This window comes from Danio rerio, chromosome 13, assembly GCF_052040795.2.
Source record: "Danio rerio strain M-AB ecotype USA chromosome 13, GRCz13ab, whole genome shotgun sequence".
Taxonomy (NCBI): Eukaryota; Metazoa; Chordata; class Actinopteri; order Cypriniformes; family Danionidae; genus Danio; species Danio rerio.
The window spans coordinates 9,931,549-9,951,657 of NC_141033.1; the positions used below are offsets into that span (position 1 = coordinate 9,931,549).

A 20,109-nucleotide genomic window follows, 5' to 3' on the forward strand; every position below is an offset into this window, starting at 1 on the left:
GACACCCTCCACCCAGAAGTGTTTCAGGTGGGCCGGGAGAGTCCTGGTTCTTCTGAGGTGTCGTCGCTCCATGAAGATCAACTTTCAAAATCAGACAAATCAGATGAAACTTGTGAGACTGGAGAGTTCAAAGAGCTCGAGTGATCAGACTCAGAGAGTTGTGTTGATTTCCAGTGTAAACTCAAGTCGCCGTGGTGACAGAATATTGAACTGGTTTAAATGTAAACAACAGTTGATCAGCAGAAAGTCAATCAGAGCAGTAGTAGAGCTCTTCTCCATTGATTCCCTGTTACACACTTGGTCTTTTTACAGTATATATACATGAGTATAGTGTAAACAGAACAAAATTTGAGTTAAATTTTATTCAAATCAATTAGGCAGCAGATTCCCTAATAATATTATTATTAATATTAATATTAATATTAATATTAATATTAATATTAATATTAATATTAATAGTAATAATATTATTAATATTAATATTAATAATAACAACAATAATTATAATAATAATACTATTAATATTAATAATAACAACAATAATTATAATAATAATAATAATATATTTTACATAATAGTAAATAAAATATATATAAAATATTATCCTCATTTATTTATCAATTTATAAGGAAGATTTCAGTGATATTTTTTATTTATTATGCCATTTTCTATATTAGAAATGTGGTCACTTTCTAATTTATATTACCCTAAAGACCAGTGGCAATACTTTATTCAATTAAAAATGTATCTTTCATTTCAGTTTAATATGATTTTTTATAATATTTTTTTTTCTCAAGATCGTCACCTTAGAATTATAAGGTTCTTTCTGTGTTCTGAATGATTTTGAGATATTGAGCTTCAAAGTTTTTGCATTCTATATAGCAAACAACATGTGTGTAACAGATCTCTTTTATACATTAACATGACAGAGACCCTAAGGGTTCTCTAAATGTCAATTATCAAAGTTCTCTTACATTTGCTAACTGGAGTAAATAAACCACGGTAAATGCAGATAGAAACTTCTCATTCTGAAAAGTCATTTTCCACTTGGAATTATGAGGTTCTATCTGCCAGATCATTCATTGAAGCATTACTTATCAAGAAATACAATACAAAATATATAGTTTAGTGTTGTAACAATATGTTGATGCTTGAGAAAGTTAAAATTTTGCTTTCTATAACATTTATTTTATGTTTTAGGATGAATGTTTTTTCTTTTAAAATTAAGCATACAAGGCTGTACTAAATATTTTTTTCCAGTGCAGCTGTTAGTTTTATCTGATTAATATGATCATATTTATTAAATTTTATGCTTTAAATAAATTATTGAATTATATTTATTGAATTATATGCTCTATGAAATAAATTAAGTATTTGCCCTTTAAGGCTTGATATTAAACTTATAGACTTTAAAAGAAACAATGAGCAAATGAGTTTAATAAACACTGAAAAGTGTTTCACTGACTATATATACAAAAATAAAAATATTTAACTTTTAATATAACATTTTTAAAATATTAATTTATTTTTCAACAATGTAAAATTGAGCATTTCATCTCAGCGTTTGCGTAGCAGTGGCGCAGTGGGTAGCACGATTGCCTTACAGCAAGAGGCTCGCTGGTTCGAGCCTTGGGTGGGTCAGTTGGTGTTTCTGTGTGGAGTTTGCATGTTCTCCCCGTGTTTGCGTGGGTTTCCTCTGGGTGCTCCAGTTTCCCCCACAAGTCCAAAGACATGCTGTACAGGTGAATTGGATAAGCTAAAATTGGCCATAGTGTATGTGTGTGATTGAGTGTGTATGGGTGTTTCCCAGTGTTAGGTTGCAGCTGTAAGGGCATCCGCTGTGTAAAACATATGCTGGATAAGTTGGCGGTTAATTCTGCTGTGGCGACCCCAGATTAATAAAGGGACTAATTCTTTAATTGACTCTGATTTTGTCTTTCTGGTGTTTCCCGCTGTCAATGGAGCAGTCCAGTGAAATGACAAAGAAAGCTGATCCTGATTGGTCCTCGTGCGTGCATTAAAAATGCTGATTGGCTCACAGATAGAACCTTATAGAGCCAAGCTAGAGTTCAACTTTGTAGATAAACCGTTTTTGTTTTTAAAATAAAAAGCCTTAAAATGTAAACAACTTATAAAAACACATCCCATAATGTAAATAAGTTGCCATTTAAAAAGAATATGTGAATAACTCAATTTTGACAAAAATGTCAGACAGAACCTTATAATTCTAAGGTGGCGAAGTAAAATACTTTAAGTTCAAAACAGAGTTCAATATAAATGTTTTTGATTAAGAACTCAACTAAGAAATGTTTTGACCAATGTCAAATGTTAAGGTTACTCACACAGGCCAGTGCATGTGTATTAAACAAGCTCAATATGTTTTATGGACTTTATTGTTTATTGGCTCAAATGATCAAATTCAGATGTGAAACCAGTACCCTAATTTTGTAATTGTATGAATGAACATTTTATGGGAACTTTTGTTTTGACTGATATTTTTTATTTAAAGCAAACAGAGAATTTAAATTAATTGATTTTCTTCAACAAGACAAATGTTTTGTACCAGGTTATATAAAATTGTTCTCATGGAGAAAGAAAATATTATTTAAGACAAATAATTTATTTTTCATTGGGTCACGTGATAACATTTAGATGTGAACCATTACCTTAATTATTTTAAGTGGATGAATGAAAGGGTTTTTTAGTGCAGGCTGTTGCTTCAATTGAATTTAGATGTGACCACTTACTAGAAAATGTAAAGTTTTTTTTATTTTACAGTCTATGAATAATAATCATTTATATTTATAGCATAATTGAAAATATTATTCAATCAAAATATTGTTTAAATATTGATTTTATAATTAGTTTTATTTATTGTATTTTTTAAATTATGATTATTGTTATTATGATTTTTATTATTTTATAGTTTTTAGATAAATTTGTGGTGAATAACTTTGAAAATCATGTTGACAGGGTAATAATTATATATGATCATAATTGTTTTAATTTTTCATAATAATAATTTCATAATGGTCTATACCACAGGAATAACACAATTATATAAAACACAATGAAATTCAGCATAATAGAAGAAAAAGAAAATGCATGCAGACTCTTTTTTTTATTTTTTATGAATGATTTTATTAATTTGTTTATTCATTTATTTAGGATAGTTGCTTCTTCAAATCCACCTGTGACTTCCACTTCTTCAGGTGATTCTGATGTTACTCTTCTGCTGGAGAACAGGTAAATCTTCTGCTGTCCAGAATCAGATGGTTTGTCTTAGTCGGGCATCTCAGCTGAGACCAGTCCACTATGGGTGACCCTGCCAGTATCTGTGAAATACCAGTGGCGAAGCTCTCAGCATCACTGATGCACACAAGCCCTCACAGCACGTCAAGCTGCAAACCACGTGAGGGACCCTAACCTAACCTACCCTACCCTAACAGGCACTGCAAATCACTAAACGCATCGAAACAACGAGAAGAGTCCATCGACTGACCAGCAACACGAGAACAACCGACCAGAAACCCTCCTGAAGACCACACAGCAATGCAGTAAAGACCACCGAGAGAACCAAGAGCCTCAATCAAGAAAAACAAGCAATTGATGAAACAAAACATGCAAAAGGAAACTTACTGTGAAGTTGCTCTACAACTATGTACAGTATATACATACACAGGCCTGCAGTGTGGTTTGGGACACTGTGAAGACTCAGCGTCTGGCCCTCTTTCTTCTGGGCTTCTCAGGCAGTGGCTCTCCACTGATGTCCACATGGACTCGAGGAGCGATGCTGTATGGTCTGGATCCACATCTGCTCTCCGTGATGAGGATTCGTCCATCGGCCTGCTCCTTCTCCTCCACTACAGGACACCTGAGCGCCTCCCACAGCCGCTGCTTGATCTCCAGGCCCAGCTGCAGGCTGTAAGGACGGTCCTTCATCATGGGCTCCACCACAGAACGGTAGATCTCCTGGTAGGCCTGAAAACTGTAGCCGTGAATGGTGAGTGGCTCCTCCTGCTGTCCCGCATCCACTGAAGACACTGGGGATGCTGGACGTAGAGGTGGAAGGACAGCCGCATTCCTCAGGTGACGCTGCTCCAAACCTGGGTCAGAGATGCTGTAAGTGTGATCTAACCTGACCACAGCTGCAGGATCCGGAACAGATGGGACACCCTCCAGCCAGAAGTGTTTCAGGTGGGCCGGGAGAGTCCTGGTTCTTCTGAGGTGTCGTCGCTCCATGAAGATCAACTTTCAAAATCAGACAAATCAGATGAAACTTGTGAGACTGGAGAGTTCAAAGAGCTCGAGTGATCAGACTCAGAGAGTTGTGTTGATTTCCAGTGTAAACTCAAGTCGCCGTGGTGACAGAATATTGAACTGGTTTAAATGTAAATAATAGTTGATCAGCAGAAAGTCAATCAGAGCAGTACAAGAGCTCTTCTCCATTGATTCTCTGTTACACACTTGGTCTTTTTACAGTATATATACATGAGTATAGTGTAAACAGAACAAAACTTGAGTTAAATTTTATTCAAATCAATTAGGCAGCAGATTCTCTAATAATATTAATATTGATATTAATAATAACAACAACAATAATAATAATAATAATAATAATAATAATATATTTTACATAATAGTAAATAAAAAATATATAAAATATTATCCACATTTATTTATCAATTTATAAGGAAGATTTCAGTGATATTTTTTATTTATTATGCCATTTTCTATATTAGAAATGTGGTCACTTTCTAATTTATATTACCCTAAAGACCAGTGGCAGTACTTTATTCAATTAAAAATGTATCTTTCATTTCAGTTTAATATGATTTTTTATAATATTTTTTTTCTCAAGATCGTCACCTTAGAATTATAAGGTTCTTTCTGCGTTCATTTATTTTATGTTTACATTTATTTTTATGTTTTATGATGAATATTTTTTCTTTTAAAATTAAGCATACAAGGCTGTACTAAATATTTTTTTCCAGTGCAGCTGTTTGTTTTATCTGATTAATATGATCATATTTATTAAATTTTATGCTTTAAATAAATTATTGAATTATAATTATTGAATGATATGCTCTATGAAATAAATTAAGTATTTGCCCTTCAAGGCTTAATAACAAACTTATAGACTTTAAAAGAAACAATGAGCAAATGAGTTTAATAAACACTGAAAAGTGTTTCACTGACTATATATACAAAAATAAAAATATTTCACTTTTAATATAACATTTTTAAAATATTAATTTATTTTTCAACAATGTAAAATTGAGCATTTCATCTCAGCATTTGCGTAGCAGTGGCGCAGTGGGTAGCACGATTGCCTCACAGCAAGAAGCTCGCTGGTTCGAGCCTTGGCTGGGTCAGTTGGTGTTTCTGTGTGGAGTTTGCATGTTCTCCCCGTGTTTGCGTGGGTTTCCTCTGGGTGCTCCAGTTTCCCCCACAAGTCCAAAGACATGTGGTACAGTTGAATTGGATAAGTTAAAATTGGCCATAGTGTATGTGTGTGATTGAGTGTGAATGGGTGTTTCCCAGTGTTAGGGTGCAGCTGTAAGGGCATCCGCTGTGTAAAACATATGCTGGATAAGTTGGCGGTTAATTCTGCTGTGGCGACCCCAGATTAATAAAGGGACTAATTCTTTAATTGACTCTGATTTTGTCTTTCTGGTGTTTCCCGCTGTCAATGGAGCAGTCCAGTGAAATGACAAAGAAAGCTGATCCTGATTGGTCCTCTTGCGTGCATTAAAAATGCTGATTGGCTCACAGATAGAACCTTATAGAGCCAAGCTAGAGTTCAACTTTGCAGATAAACCGTTTTAGTTTTTTAAATAAAAAGCCTTAAAATGTAAACAACTTATAAAAACACATCCCATAATGAAAATAAGTTGCCATTTAAAAAGAATATGTGAATAACTCAATTTTGACAAAAATGTCAGAGAGAACCTTATAACTCTAAGGTGACGAAGTAAAATACTTTAAGTTCAAAACAGAGTTCAATATAAATGTTTCTGATTAAGAACTCAACTAAGAAATGTTTTGTTCAATGTCAAATGTTAAGGTTACTCACACAGGCCAGTGCATGTGTATTAAACAAGCTCAATATGTTTTATGGACTTTATTTTTTATTGGCTCAAATGATCAAATTCAGATGTGAAACCAGTACCCTAATTTTGTAATTGTATGAATGAACATTTTATGGGAACTTTTGTTTTGACTGATATTTTTTATTTAAAGCAAACAGAGAATTTAAATTAATTGATTTTCTTCAACAAGACAAATGTTTTGTACCAGGTTATATAAAATTGTTCTCATGGAGAAAGAAAATATTATTTAAGACAAATAATTTATTTTTCATTGGGTCACGTGATAACATTTAGATGTGAACCATTACCTTAATTATTTTAAGTGGATGAATGAAAGGGTTTTTTAGTTCAGGCTGTTGCTTCAATTGAATTTAGATGTGACCACTTACTAGAAAATGTAAAGTTTTTTTATTTTACAGTCTATGAATAATAATCATTTATATTTATAGCATAATTGAAAATATTATTCAATCAAAATATTGTTTAAATATTGATTTTATAATTAGTTTTATTTATTGTATTTTTTAAATTATGATTATTGTTATTATGATTTTTATTATTTTATAGTTTTTAGATAAATTTGTGGTGAATAATTTTGAAAATCATGTTGACAGGGTAATAATTATATATGATCATAATTGTTTTAATTTTTCATAATAATAATAATTTCATAATAATTATATAAAATAACACTATTATATAAAACACAATGAAATTCAGCACAATAGAAGAAAAAGAAAATGCATGCAGACTCTTTTTTATTTTTTATGAATGATTTTATTAATTTGTTTATTCATTTATTTAGGATAGTTGCTTCCTCAAATCCACCTGTGACTTCCACATCTTTAAGTGATTCTGATGTTACTCTTCTGCTGGAGAACAGGTAAATCTTCTGCTGTCCAGAATCAGATGGTTTGTCTTAGTCGGGCATCTCAGCTGAGACCAATCCACTATGGGTGACCCTGCCAGTATCTGTGAAATACCAGTGGCGAAGCTCTCAGCATCACTGATGCACACAAGCCCTCACAGCACGTCAAGCTGCAAACCACGTGAGGGACCCTAACCTAACCTACCCTACCCTAACAGGCACTGCAAATCACTAAACGCATCGAAACAACGAGAAGAGTCCATCGACTGACCAGCAACACGAGAACAACCGACCAGAAACCCACCTGAAGACCACACAGCAATGCAGTAAAGACCACCGAGAGAACCAAGAGCCTCAATCAAGAAAAACAAGCAATTGATGAAACAAAACATGCAAAAGGAAACTTACTGTGAAGTTGCTCTACAACTATGTACAGTATATACATACACAGGCCTGCAGTGTGGTTTGGGACACTGTGAAGATTCAGCGTCTGGCCCTCTTTCTTCTGGGCTTCTCAGGCAGTGGCTCTCCACTGATGTCCACATGGACTCGAGGAGCGATGCTGTATGGTCTGGAACCACATCTGCTCTCCGTGATGAGGATTCGTCCATCGGCCTGCTCCTTCTCCTCCACTACAGGACACCTGAGCGCCTCCCACAGCCGCTGCTTGATCTCCAGGCCCAGCTGCAGGCTGTAAGGACGGTCCTTCATCATGGGCTCCACCACAGAACGGTAGATCTCCTGGTAGGCCTGAACACTGTAGCCGTGAATGGTGAGTGGCTCCTCCTGCTGTCCCGCATCCACTGAAGACACTGGGGATGCTGGACGTAGAGGTGGAAGGACAGCCGCATTCCTCAGGTGACGCTGCTCCAAACCTGGGTCAGAGATGCTGTAAGTGTGATCTAACCTGACCACAGCTGCAGGATCCTGAACAGATGGGACACCCTCCAGCCAGAAGTGTTTCAGGCGGGCCGGAAGAGTCCTGGTCCTTCTGAGGTGCCGTCGCTCCATGAAGATCAACTTTCAAAATCAGACAAATCTGATGAAACTTGTGAGACTGGAAAGTTCAAAGAGCTCGAGTGATCAGACTCAGAGAGTTGTGTTGATTTCCAGTGTAAACTCAAGTCGCCGTGGTGACAGAATATTGAACTGGTTTAAATGTAAACAACAGTTGATCAGCAGAAAGTCAATCAGAGCAGTAGTAGAGCTCTTCTCCATTGATTCCCTGTTACACACTTGGTCTTTTTACAGTATATATACATGAGTATAGTGTAAACAGAACAAAACTTGAGTAAAATTTTATTCAAATCAATTAGGCAGCAGATTCCCTAATAATATTAATATTGATATTAATAATAACAACAACAACAATAATTATAATAATAATAATAATATATTTTACATAATAGTAAATAAAATATATATAAAATATTATCCTCATTTTTTTATCAATTTATAAGAATAATTTCAGTGATATTTTTGATTTATAATGCCATTTTCTATATTAGAAATGTGGTCACTTTCTAATTTATATTACCCTAAAGACCAGTGGCAATACTTTATTCAATTAAAAATGTATCTTTCATTTCAGTTTAATATGATTTTTTATAATATTTTTTTTTCTCAAGATCATCACCTTAGAATTATAAGGTTCTTTCTGCGTTCATTTATTTTATGTTTACATTTATTTTTATGTTTTATGATGAATATTTTTTCTTTTAAAATTAAGCATACAAGGCTGTACTAAATATTTTTTCCCAGTGCAGCTGTTAGTTTTATCTGATTAATATGATCATATTTATTAAATTTTATGCTTTAAATAAATTATTGAATTATAATTATTGAATGATATGCTCTATGAAATAAATTAAGTATTTGCCCTTCAAGGCTTAATATTAAACTTATAGACTTTAAAAGAAACAATGAGCAAATGAGTTTAATAAACACGGAAAAGTGTTTCACTGACTATATATAAAAAAATAAAAATATTTCACTTTTAATATAACATTTTTTTAAATATTAATTTATTTTTCAACAATGTAAAATTGAGCATTTCATCTCAGCGTTTGCGTAGCAGTGGCGCAGTGGGTAGCACGATTGCCTTACAGCAAGAAGCTCGCTGGTTCGAGCCTTGGCTGGGTCAGTTGGTGTTTCTGTGTGGAGTTTGCATGTTCTCCCCGTGTTTGCCTGGGTTTCCTATGGGTGCTTTGGTTTCCCCCACAAGTCCAAAGACATGCGGTACAGTTGAATTGGATAAGCTAAAATTGGCCATAGTGTATGTGTGTGATGGAGTGTTTATGGGTGTTTCCCTGTGTTAGGGTGCAGCTGTAAGGGCATCCGCTGTGTAAAACATATGCTGGATAAGTTGGCGGTTAATTCTGCTGTGGCGACCCCAGATTAATAAAGGGACTAATTCTTTAATTGACTCTGATTTTGTCTTTCTGGTGTTTCCCGCTGTCAATGGAGCAGTCCAGTGAAATGACAAAGAAAGCTGATCCTGATTGGTCCTCGTGCATGCAATAAAAATGCTGATTGGCTCACAGATAGAATCTCATAGAGCCAAGCTAGAGTTCAACTTTGTAGATAAACCGTTTTTGTTTTTTTAAATAAAAAGCCTTAAAATGTAAACAACTTATAAAAACACATCCCATAATGTAAATAAGTTGCCATTTAAAAGGAATATGTGAATAACTCAATTTTGATAAAAAATGTCAGACAGAACCTTATAACTCTAAGGTGGCGAAGTAAAATACTTTAAGTTCAAAACAGAGTTCAATATAAATGTTTCTGATTAAGAACTCAACTAAGAAATGTTTTGATCAATGTCAAAGGTTAAGGTTACTCACACAGGCCAGTGCATGTGTATTAAACAAGCTCAATATGTTTTATGGACTTTATTTTTTATTGGCTCAAATGATCAAATTCAGATGTGAAACCAGTACCCTAATTTTGTAATTGTATGAATGAACATTTTATGGGAACTTTTGTTTTGACTAAAGCTTTATTTTTTATTTAAAGCAAACAGAGAAATTAAATTAATTGATTTTCTTCAACAAGACAAATGTTTTGTACCAGGTTATATAAAATTGTTCTCATGGAGAAATAAAATATTATTTAAGACAAATAATTTATTTTTCATTGGGTCACGTGATAACATTTAGATGTGAACCATTACCTTAATTATTTTTAATTGGATAAATGAAAGTTTTTTTTAGTGCAGGCTGTTGCTGCAATTGAATTTAGATGTGACCACTTACTAGAAAATGTAAAGTGTTTTATTTTACAGTCTATAAATAATAATCATTTATATTTATAGCATAATTGTAAATATTATTCAATCAAAATATTGTTTAAATATTGATTTTAATATTTGTTTTATTTATTGTATTTTTTAAATTATGATTATTGTTATTATGATTTTTATTATTTTATAGTTTTTAGATAAATTTGTGGTGAATAACTTTGAAAATCATGTTGACAGGGTAATAATTATATATGATCATAATTGTTTTAATTTTTCATAATAATAATTTCATAATGATCTATACCACAGGAATAACACAATTATATAAAACACAATGACATTCAGCATAATAGAAGAAAAAGAAAATGCATGCAGACTCTTTTTTATTTATTATGAATGATTTTATTAATTTGTTTATTAATTTATTTAGGATAGTTGCTTCCTCAAATCCACCTGTGACTTCCACTTCTTCAGGTGATTCTGATGTTACTCTTCTGCTGGAGAACAGGTAAATCTTCTGCTGTCCAGAATCAGATGGTTTGTCTTAGTCGGGCATCTCAGCTGAGACCAGTCCACTATGGGTGACCCTGCCAGTATCTGTGAAATACCAGTGGCGAAGCTCTCAGCATCACTGATGCACACAAGCCCTCACAGCACGTCAAGCTGCAAACCACGTGAGGGACCCTAACCTAACCTACCCTACCCTTACAGGCACTGCAAATCACTAAACGCATCGAAACAACGAGAAGAGTCCATCGACTGACCAGCAACACGAGAACAACCGACCAGAAACCCTCCTGAAGACCACACAACAATGCAGTAAAGACCACCGAGAGAACCAAGAGCCTCAATCAAGAAAAACAAGCAATTGATGAAACAAAACATGCAAAAGGAAACTTACTGTGAAGTTGCTCTACAACTATGTACAGTATATACATACACAGGCCTGCAGTGTGGTTTGGGACACTGTGAAGACTCAGCGTCTGGCCCTCTTTCTTCTGGGCTTCTCAGGCAGTGGCTCTCCACTGATGTCCACATGGACTCGAGGAGCGATGCTGTATGGTCTGGAACCACATCTGCTCTCCGTGATGAGGATTCGTCCATCGGCCTGCTCCTTCTCCTCCACTACAGGACACCTGAGCGCCTCCCACAGCCGCTGCTTGATCTCCAGGCCCAGCTGCAGGCTGTAAGGACGGTCCTTCATCATGGGCTCCACCACAGAACGGTAGATCTCCTGGTAGGCCTGAACACTGTAGCCGTGAATGGTGAGTGGCTCCTCCTGCTGTCCCGCATCCACTGAAGACACTGGGGATGCTGGACTTAGAGGTGGAAGGACAGCCGCATTCCTCAGGTGACGCTGCTCCAAACCTGGGTCAGAGATGCTGTAAGTGTGATCTAACCTGACCACAGCTGCAGGATCCTGAACAGATGGGACACCCTCCACCCAGAAGTGTTTCAGGTGGGCCGGGAGAGTCCTGGTTCTTCTGAGGTGTCGTCGCTCCATGAAGATCAACTTTCAAAATCAGACAAATCAGATGAAACTTGTGAGACTGGAGAGTTCAAAGAGCTCGAGTGATCAGACTCAGAGAGTTGTGTTGATTTCCAGTGTAAACTCAAGTCGCCGTAGTGACAGAATATTGAACTGGTTTAAATGTAAACAACAGTTGATCAGCAGAAAGTCAATCAGAGCAGTAGTAGAGCTCTTCTCCATTGATTCCCTGTTACACACTTGGTCTTTTTACAGTATATATACATGAGTATAGTGTAAACAGAACAAAATTTGAGTTAAATTTTATTCAAATCAATTAGGCAGCAGATTCCCTAATAATATTATTATTAATATTAATATTAATATTAATATTAATATTAATATTATTATTAATATTAATATTAATATTAATAGTAATAATATTATTAATATTAATATTAATAATAACAACAATAATTATAATAATAATACTATTAATATTAATAATAACAACAATAATTATAATAATAATAATAATATATTTTACATAATAGTAAATAAAATATATATAAAATATTATCCTCATTTATTTATCAATTTATAAGGAAGATTTCAGTGATATTTTTTATTTATTATGCCATTTTCTATATTAGAAATGTGGTCACTTTCTAATTTATATTACCCTAAAGACCAGTGGCAATACTTTATTCAATTAAAAATGTATCTTTCATTTCAGTTTAATATGATTTTTTATAATATTTTTTTTTCTCAAGATCGTCACCTTAGAATTATAAGGTTCTTTCTGTGTTCTGAATGATTTTGAGATATTGAGCTTCAAAGTTTTTGCATTCTATATAGCAAACAACATGTGTGTAACAGATCTCTTTTATACATTAACATGACAGAGACCCTAAGGGTTCTCTAAATGTCAATTATCAAAGTTCTCTTACATTTGCTAACTGGAGTAAATAAACCACGGTAAATGCAGATAGAAACTTCTCATTCTGAAAAGTCATTTTCCACTTGGAATTATGAGGTTCTATCTGCCAGATCATTCATTGAAGCATTACTTATCAAGAAATACAATACAAAATATATAGTTTAGTGTTGTAACAATATGTTGATGCTTGAGAAAGTTAAAATTTTGCTTTCTATAACATTTATTTTATGTTTTAGGATGAATGTTTTTTCTTTTAAAATTAAGCATACAAGGCTGTACTAAATATTTTTTTCCAGTGCAGCTGTTAGTTTTATCTGATTAATATGATCATATTTATTAAATTTTATGCTTTAAATAAATTATTGAATTATATTTATTGAATTATATGCTCTATGAAATAAATTAAGTATTTGCCCTTTAAGGCTTGATATTAAACTTATAGACTTTAAAAGAAACAATGAGCAAATGAGTTTAATAAACACTGAAAAGTGTTTCACTGACTATATATACAAAAATAAAAATATTTAACTTTTAATATAACATTTTTAAAATATTAATTTATTTTTCAACAATGTAAAATTGAGCATTTCATCTCAGCGTTTGCGTAGCAGTGGCGCAGTGGGTAGCACGATTGCCTTACAGCAAGAGGCTCGCTGGTTCGAGCCTTGGGTGGGTCAGTTGGTGTTTCTGTGTGGAGTTTGCATGTTCTCCCCGTGTTTGCGTGGGTTTCCTCTGGGTGCTCCAGTTTCCCCCACAAGTCCAAAGACATGCTGTACAGGTGAATTGGATAAGCTAAAATTGGCCATAGTGTATGTGTGTGATTGAGTGTGTATGGGTGTTTCCCAGTGTTAGGTTGCAGCTGTAAGGGCATCCGCTGTGTAAAACATATGCTGGATAAGTTGGCGGTTAATTCTGCTGTGGCGACCCCAGATTAATAAAGGGACTAATTCTTTAATTGACTCTGATTTTGTCTTTCTGGTGTTTCCCGCTGTCAATGGAGCAGTCCAGTGAAATGACAAAGAAAGCTGATCCTGATTGGTCCTCGTGCGTGCATTAAAAATGCTGATTGGCTCACAGATAGAACCTTATAGAGCCAAGCTAGAGTTCAACTTTGTAGATAAACCGTTTTTGTTTTTAAAATAAAAAGCCTTAAAATGTAAACAACTTATAAAAACACATCCCATAATGTAAATAAGTTGCCATTTAAAAGGAATATGTGAATAACTCAATTTTGACAAAAATGTCAGACAGAACCTTATAATTCTAAGGTGGCGAAGTAAAATACTTTAAGTTCAAAACAGAGTTCAATATAAATGTTTTTGATTAAGAACTCAACTAAGAAATGTTTTGACCAATGTCAAATGTTAAGGTTACTCACACAGGCCAGTGCATGTGTATTAAACAAGCTCAATATGTTTTATGGACTTTATTTTTTATTGGCTCAAATGATCAAATTCAGATGTGAAACCAGTACCCTAATTTTGTAATTGTATGAATGAACATTTTATGGGAACTTTTGTTTTGACTGATATTTTTTATTTAAAGCAAACAGAGAATTTAAATTAATTGATTTTCTTCAACAAGACAAATGTTTTGTACCAGGTTATATAAAATTGTTCTCATGGAGAAAGAAAATATTATTTAAGACAAATAATTTATTTTTCATTGGGTCACGTGATAACATTTAGATGTGAACCATTACCTTAATTATTTTAAGTGGATGAATGAAAGGGTTTTTTAGTGCAGGCTGTTGCTTCAATTGAATTTAGATGTGACCACTTACTAGAAAATGTAAAGTTTTTTTTATTTTACAGTCTATGAATAATAATCATTTATATTTATAGCATAATTGAAAATATTATTCAATCAAAATATTGTTTAAATATTGATTTTATAATTAGTTTTATTTATTGTATTTTTTAAATTATGATTATTGTTATTATGATTTTTATTATTTTATAGTTTTTAGATAAATTTGTGGTGAATAATTTTGAAAATCATGTTGACAGGGTAATAATTATATATGATCATAATTGTTTTAATTTTTCATAATAATAATTTCATAATGATCTATACCACAGGAATAACACAATTATATAAAACACAATGAAATTCAGCACAATAGAAGAAAAAGAAAATGCATGCAGACTCTTTTTTATTTTTTATGAATGATTTTATTAATTTGTTTATTCATTTATTTAGGATAGTTGCTTCCTCAAATCCACCTGTGACTTCCACATCTTTAAGTGATTCTGATGTTACTCTTCTGCTGGAGAACAGGTAAATCTTCTGCTGTCCAGAATCAGATGGTTTGTCTTAGTCGGGCATCTCAGCTGAGACCAGTCCACTATGGGTGACCCTGCCAGTATCTGTGAAATACCAGTGGCGAAGCTCTCAGCATCACTGATGCACACAAGCCCTCACAGCACGTCAAGCTGCAAACCACGTGAGGGACCCTAACCTAACCTACCCTACCCTAACAGGCACTGCAAATCACTAAACGCATCGAAACAACGAGAAGAGTCCATCGACTGACCAGCAACACGAGAACAACCGACCAGAAACCCACCTGAAGACCACACAGCAATGCAGTAAAGACCACCGAGAGAACCAAGAGCCTCAATCAAGAAAAACAAGCAATTGATGAAACAAAACATGCAAAAGGAAACTTACTGTGAAGTTGCTCTACAACTATGTACAGTATATACATACACAGGCCTGCAGTGTGGTTTGGGACACTGTGAAGATTCAGCGTCTGGCCCTCTTTCTTCTGGGCTTCTCAGGCAGTGGCTCTCCACTGATGTCCACATGGACTCGAGGAGCGATGCTGTATGGTCTGGAACCACATCTGCTCTCCGTGATGAGGATTCGTCCATCGGCCTGCTCCTTCTCCTCCACTACAGGACACCTGAGCGCCTCCCACAGCCGCTGCTTGATCTCCAGGCCCAGCTGCAGGCTGTAAGGACGGTCCTTCATCATGGGCTCCACCACAGAACGGTAGATCTCCTGGTAGGCCTGAACACTGTAGCCGTGAATGGTGAGTGGCTCCTCCTGCTGTCCCGCATCCACTGAAGACACTGGGGATGCTGGACGTAGAGGTGGAAGGACAGCCGCATTCCTCAGGTGACGCTGCTCCAAACCTGGGTCAGAGATGCTGTAAGTGTGATCTAACCTGACCACAGCTGCAGGATCCTGAACAGATGGGACACCCTCCAGCCAGAAGTGTTTCAGGCGGGCCGGAAGAGTCCTGGTCCTTCTGAGGTGCCGTCGCTCCATGAAGATCAACTTTCAAAATCAGACAAATCTGATGAAACTTGTGAGACTGGAGAGTTCAAAGAGCTCGAGTGATCAGACTCAGAGAGTTGTGTTGATTTCCAGTGTAAACTCAAGTCGCCGTGGTGACAGAATATTGAACTGGTTTAAATGTAAATAATAGTTGATCAGCAGAAAGTCAATCAGAGCAGTAGAAGAGCTCTTCTCCATTGATTCTCTGTTACACACCTGGTCTTTTTACAGTATATATACATGAGTATAGTGTAAACAGAACAAAACTTGAGTTAAATTTTATTAAAATCACTTAGGCAGCAAATTCCCTAATATTATTAATAATAATATTAATAATAATAATAACAACAACAAAAACAACAACAATAATAATAATAATATATTTTAGATAATTGTAAATAAAATATACATAAAATATTATCCACATTTATTTATCAATTTATAAGGAAGATTTCAGTGATATTTTTTATTTATTATGCCATTTTCTATATTAGAAATGTGGTCACTTTCTAATTTATATTACCCTAAAGACCAGTGGCAGTACTTTATTCAATTAAAAATGTACCTTTCATTTCAGTTTAATATGATTTTTTATAATATTTTTTTTCTCAAGATCGTCACCTTAGAATTATAAGGTTCTTTCTGCGTTCATTTATTTTATGTTTACATTTATTTTATGTTTTATGATGAATATTTTTTCTTTTAAAATTAAGCATACAAGGCTGTACTAAATATTTTTTCCAGTGCAGCTGTTAGTTTTATCTGATTAATATGTTCATATTTATCAAATTTTATGCTTTAAATAAATTATTTAATTATATTTATTAAATTATATGCTCTATGAAATAAATTAAGTATTTGCCCTACAAGTTTTATAATAAACTTATAGACTTTAAAAGAAACAATGAGCAAATGAGTTTAATAAACACTGAAAAGTGTTTCACTGACTATATATACAAAAATAAAAATATTTCACTTTTAATATAACATTTTTTAAATATTAATTTCTTTTTCAACAATGTAAAATTGAGCGTTTCATCTCAACATTTGCGTAGCAGTGGCGCAGTGGGTAGCACGATTGACTAACTTGTTCTCCCCGTGTTTGTGTGGGTTTCCTCTGGGTGCTCCAGTTTCCCCCACAAGTCCAAAGACATGCGGTTCAGGTGAATTGGATAAGCTAAAATTGGCCATAGTGTATGTGTGTGATTGAGTGTGTATGGTTGTTTCCCAGTGTTAGGTTGCAGCTGTAAGGGCATCCGCTGTGTAAAACATATGCTGAATAAGTTGGCGGTTAATTCTGCTGTGGCGACCCCAGATTAATAAAGGGACTAATTCTTTAATTGACTCTGATTTTGTCTTTCTGGTGTTTCCCGCTGTCAATGGAGCAGTCCAGTGAAATGACAAAGAAAGCTGATCCTAATTGGTCCTCGTGCGTGCAATAAAAATGCTGATTGGCTCACAGATAGAACCTTATAGAGCCAAGCTAGAGTTCAACTTTGCAGATAAACCGTTTTTGTTTTTTAAATAAAAAGCCTTAAAATGTAAACAACTTATAAAAACACATCCCATAATGTAAATAAGTTGCCATTTAAAAAGAATATGTGAATAACTCAATTTTGACAAAAATGTCAGACAGAACCTTATAACTCTAAGGTGGCGAAGTAAAATACTTTAAGTTCAAAACAGAGTTCAATATAAATGTTTCTGATTAAGAACTCAACTAAGAAATGTTTTGTTCAATGTCAAATGTTACGGTTACTCACACAGGCCAGTGCATGTGTATTAAACAAGCTCAATATGTTTTATGGACTTTATTTTTTATTGGCTCAAATGATCAAATTCAGATGTGAAACCAGTACCCTAATTTTGTAATTGTATGAATGAACATTTTATGGGAACTTTTGTTTTGACTGATATTTTTTATTTAAAGCAAACAGAGAATTTAAATTAATTGATTTTCTTCAACAAGACAAATGTTTTGTACCAGGTTATATAAAATTGTTCTCATGGAGAAAGAAAATATTATTTAAGACAAATAATTTATTTTTCATTGGGTCACGTGATAACATTTAGATGTGAACCATTACCTTAATTATTTTTAACTGGATAAATGAAAGGTTTTTTTTAGTGCAGGCTGTTGCTACAATTGAATTTAGATGTGACCACTTACTAGAAAATGTAAAGTTTTTTTATTTTACAGTCTATAAATAATAATCATTTATATTTATAGCATAATTGTAAATATTATTCAATCAAAATATTGATTAAATATTGATTTTAATATTTGTTTTATTTATTGTATTTTTTAAATTATGATTATTGTTATTATGATTTTTATTATATTATAGTTTTTAGATAAATTTGTGGTGAATAATTTTGAAAATCATGTTGACAGGGTAATAATTATATATGATCATAATTGTTTTAATTTTTCATAATAATAATTTCATAATGATCTATACCACAGGAATAACACAATTATATAAAACACAATGAAATTCAGCATAATAGAAGAAAAAGAAAATGCATGCAGACTCTTTTTTATTTATTATGAATGATTTTATTAATTTGTTTATTCATTTATTTAGGATAGTTGCTTCCTCAAATCCACCTGTGACTTCCACATCTTCAGGTGATTCTGATGTTACTCTTCTGCTGGAGAACAGGTAAATCTTCTGCTGTCCAGAATCAGATGGTTTGTCTTAGTCGGGCATCTCAGCTGAGACCAGTCCACTATGGGTGACCCTGCCAGTATCTGTGAAATACCAGTGGCGAAGCTCTCAGCATCACTGATGCACACAAGCCCTCACAGCACGTCAAGCTGCAAACCACGTGAGGGACCCTAACCTAACCTACCCTACCCTAACAGGCACTGCAAATCACTAAACGCATCGAAACAACGAGAAGAGTCCATCGACTGACCAGCAACACGAGAACAACCGACCAGAAACCCACCTGAAGACCACACAGCAATGCAGTAAAGACCACCGAGAGAACCAAGAGCCTCAATCAAGAAAAACAAGCAATTGATGAAACAAAACATGCAAAAGGAAACTTACTGTGAAGTTGCTCTACAACTATGTACAGTATATACATACACAGGCCTGCAGTGTGGTTTGGGACACTGAAGATTCAGCGTCTGGCCCTCTTTCTTCTGGGCTCCTTAGGCAGTGGCTCTCCACTGATGTCCACATGGACTCGAGGAGCGATGCTGTATGGTCTGGATCCACATCTGCTCTCCGTGATGAGGATTCGTCCATCGGCCTGCTCCTTCTCCTCCACTACAGGACACCTGAGCGCCTCCCACAGCCGCTGCTTGATCTCCAGGCCCAGCTGCAGGCTGTAAGGACGGTCCTTCATCATGGGCTCCACCACAGAACGGTAGATCTCCTGGTAGGCCTGAACACTGTAGCCGTGAATGGTGAGTGGCTCCTCCTGCTGTCCCGCATCCACTGAAGACGCTGGGGATGCTGGACGTAGAGGTGGAAGGACAGCCGCATTCCTCAGGTGACGCTGCTCCAAACCTGGGTCAGAGATGCTGTAAGTGTGATCTAACCTGACCACAGCTGCAGGATCCTGAACAGATGGGACACCCTCCAGCCAGAAGTGTTTCAGGTGGGCCGGAAGAGTCCTGGTCCTTCTGAGGTGTCGTCGCTCCATGAAGATCAACTTTCAAAATCAGACAAATCAGATGAAACTTGTGAGACTGGAAAGTTCAAAGAGCTCGAGTGATCAGACTCAGAGAGTTGTGTTGATTTCCAGTGTAAACTCAAGTCGCCGTGGTGACAGAATATTGAACTGGTTTAAATGTAAACAACAGTTGATCAGCAGAAAGTCAATCAGAGCAGTAGTAGAGCTCTTCTCCATTGATTCTCTGTTACACACTTGGTCTTTTTACAGTATATATACATGAGTATAGTGTAAACAGAACAAAACTTGAGTTAAATTTTATTCAAATCAATTAGGCAGCAGATTCTCTAATAATATTAATATTGATATTAATAATAACTACAACAACAATAATTATAATAATAATAATATATTTTACATAATAGTAAATAAAATATATATAAAATATTATCCACATTTATTTATCTATTTATAAGAATAATTTCAGTGATATTTTTTATTTATTATGCCATTTTCTATATTAGAAATGTGGTCACTTTCTAATTTATATTACCCTAAAGACCAGTGGCAATACTTTATTCA

General features: G+C 34.5%; 1 protein-coding gene across 1 annotated transcript; it reads right to left on the reverse strand.

The window, feature by feature from the left end:
• Window positions 1-14,790: 14,790 nt before the first annotated feature.
• On the reverse strand, window positions 14,791-16,010 carry LOC147840997 (uncharacterized). The gene is made up of 2 exons (XM_087278643.1): window positions 15,325-16,010; window positions 14,791-14,981 (listed from the first exon to the last, which is right to left on the reverse strand). The coding sequence occupies exon 1, from the start codon at window positions 15,886-15,888 to the stop codon at window positions 15,361-15,363; it is 528 nt and encodes a 175-aa protein (XP_087134769.1). The 5' UTR covers window positions 15,889-16,010; the 3' UTR covers window positions 14,791-14,981; window positions 15,325-15,360.
• Between the last annotated feature and the right edge of the window lie 4,099 nt (window positions 16,011-20,109).

Excerpts from the sequence above, each read along its gene's own strand:
- LOC147840997 (XM_087278643.1), bottom strand. The coding sequence starts at position 15,888 with ATGGAGCGACGGCACCTCAGAAGGACCAGGACTCTTCCGGCCCGCCTG.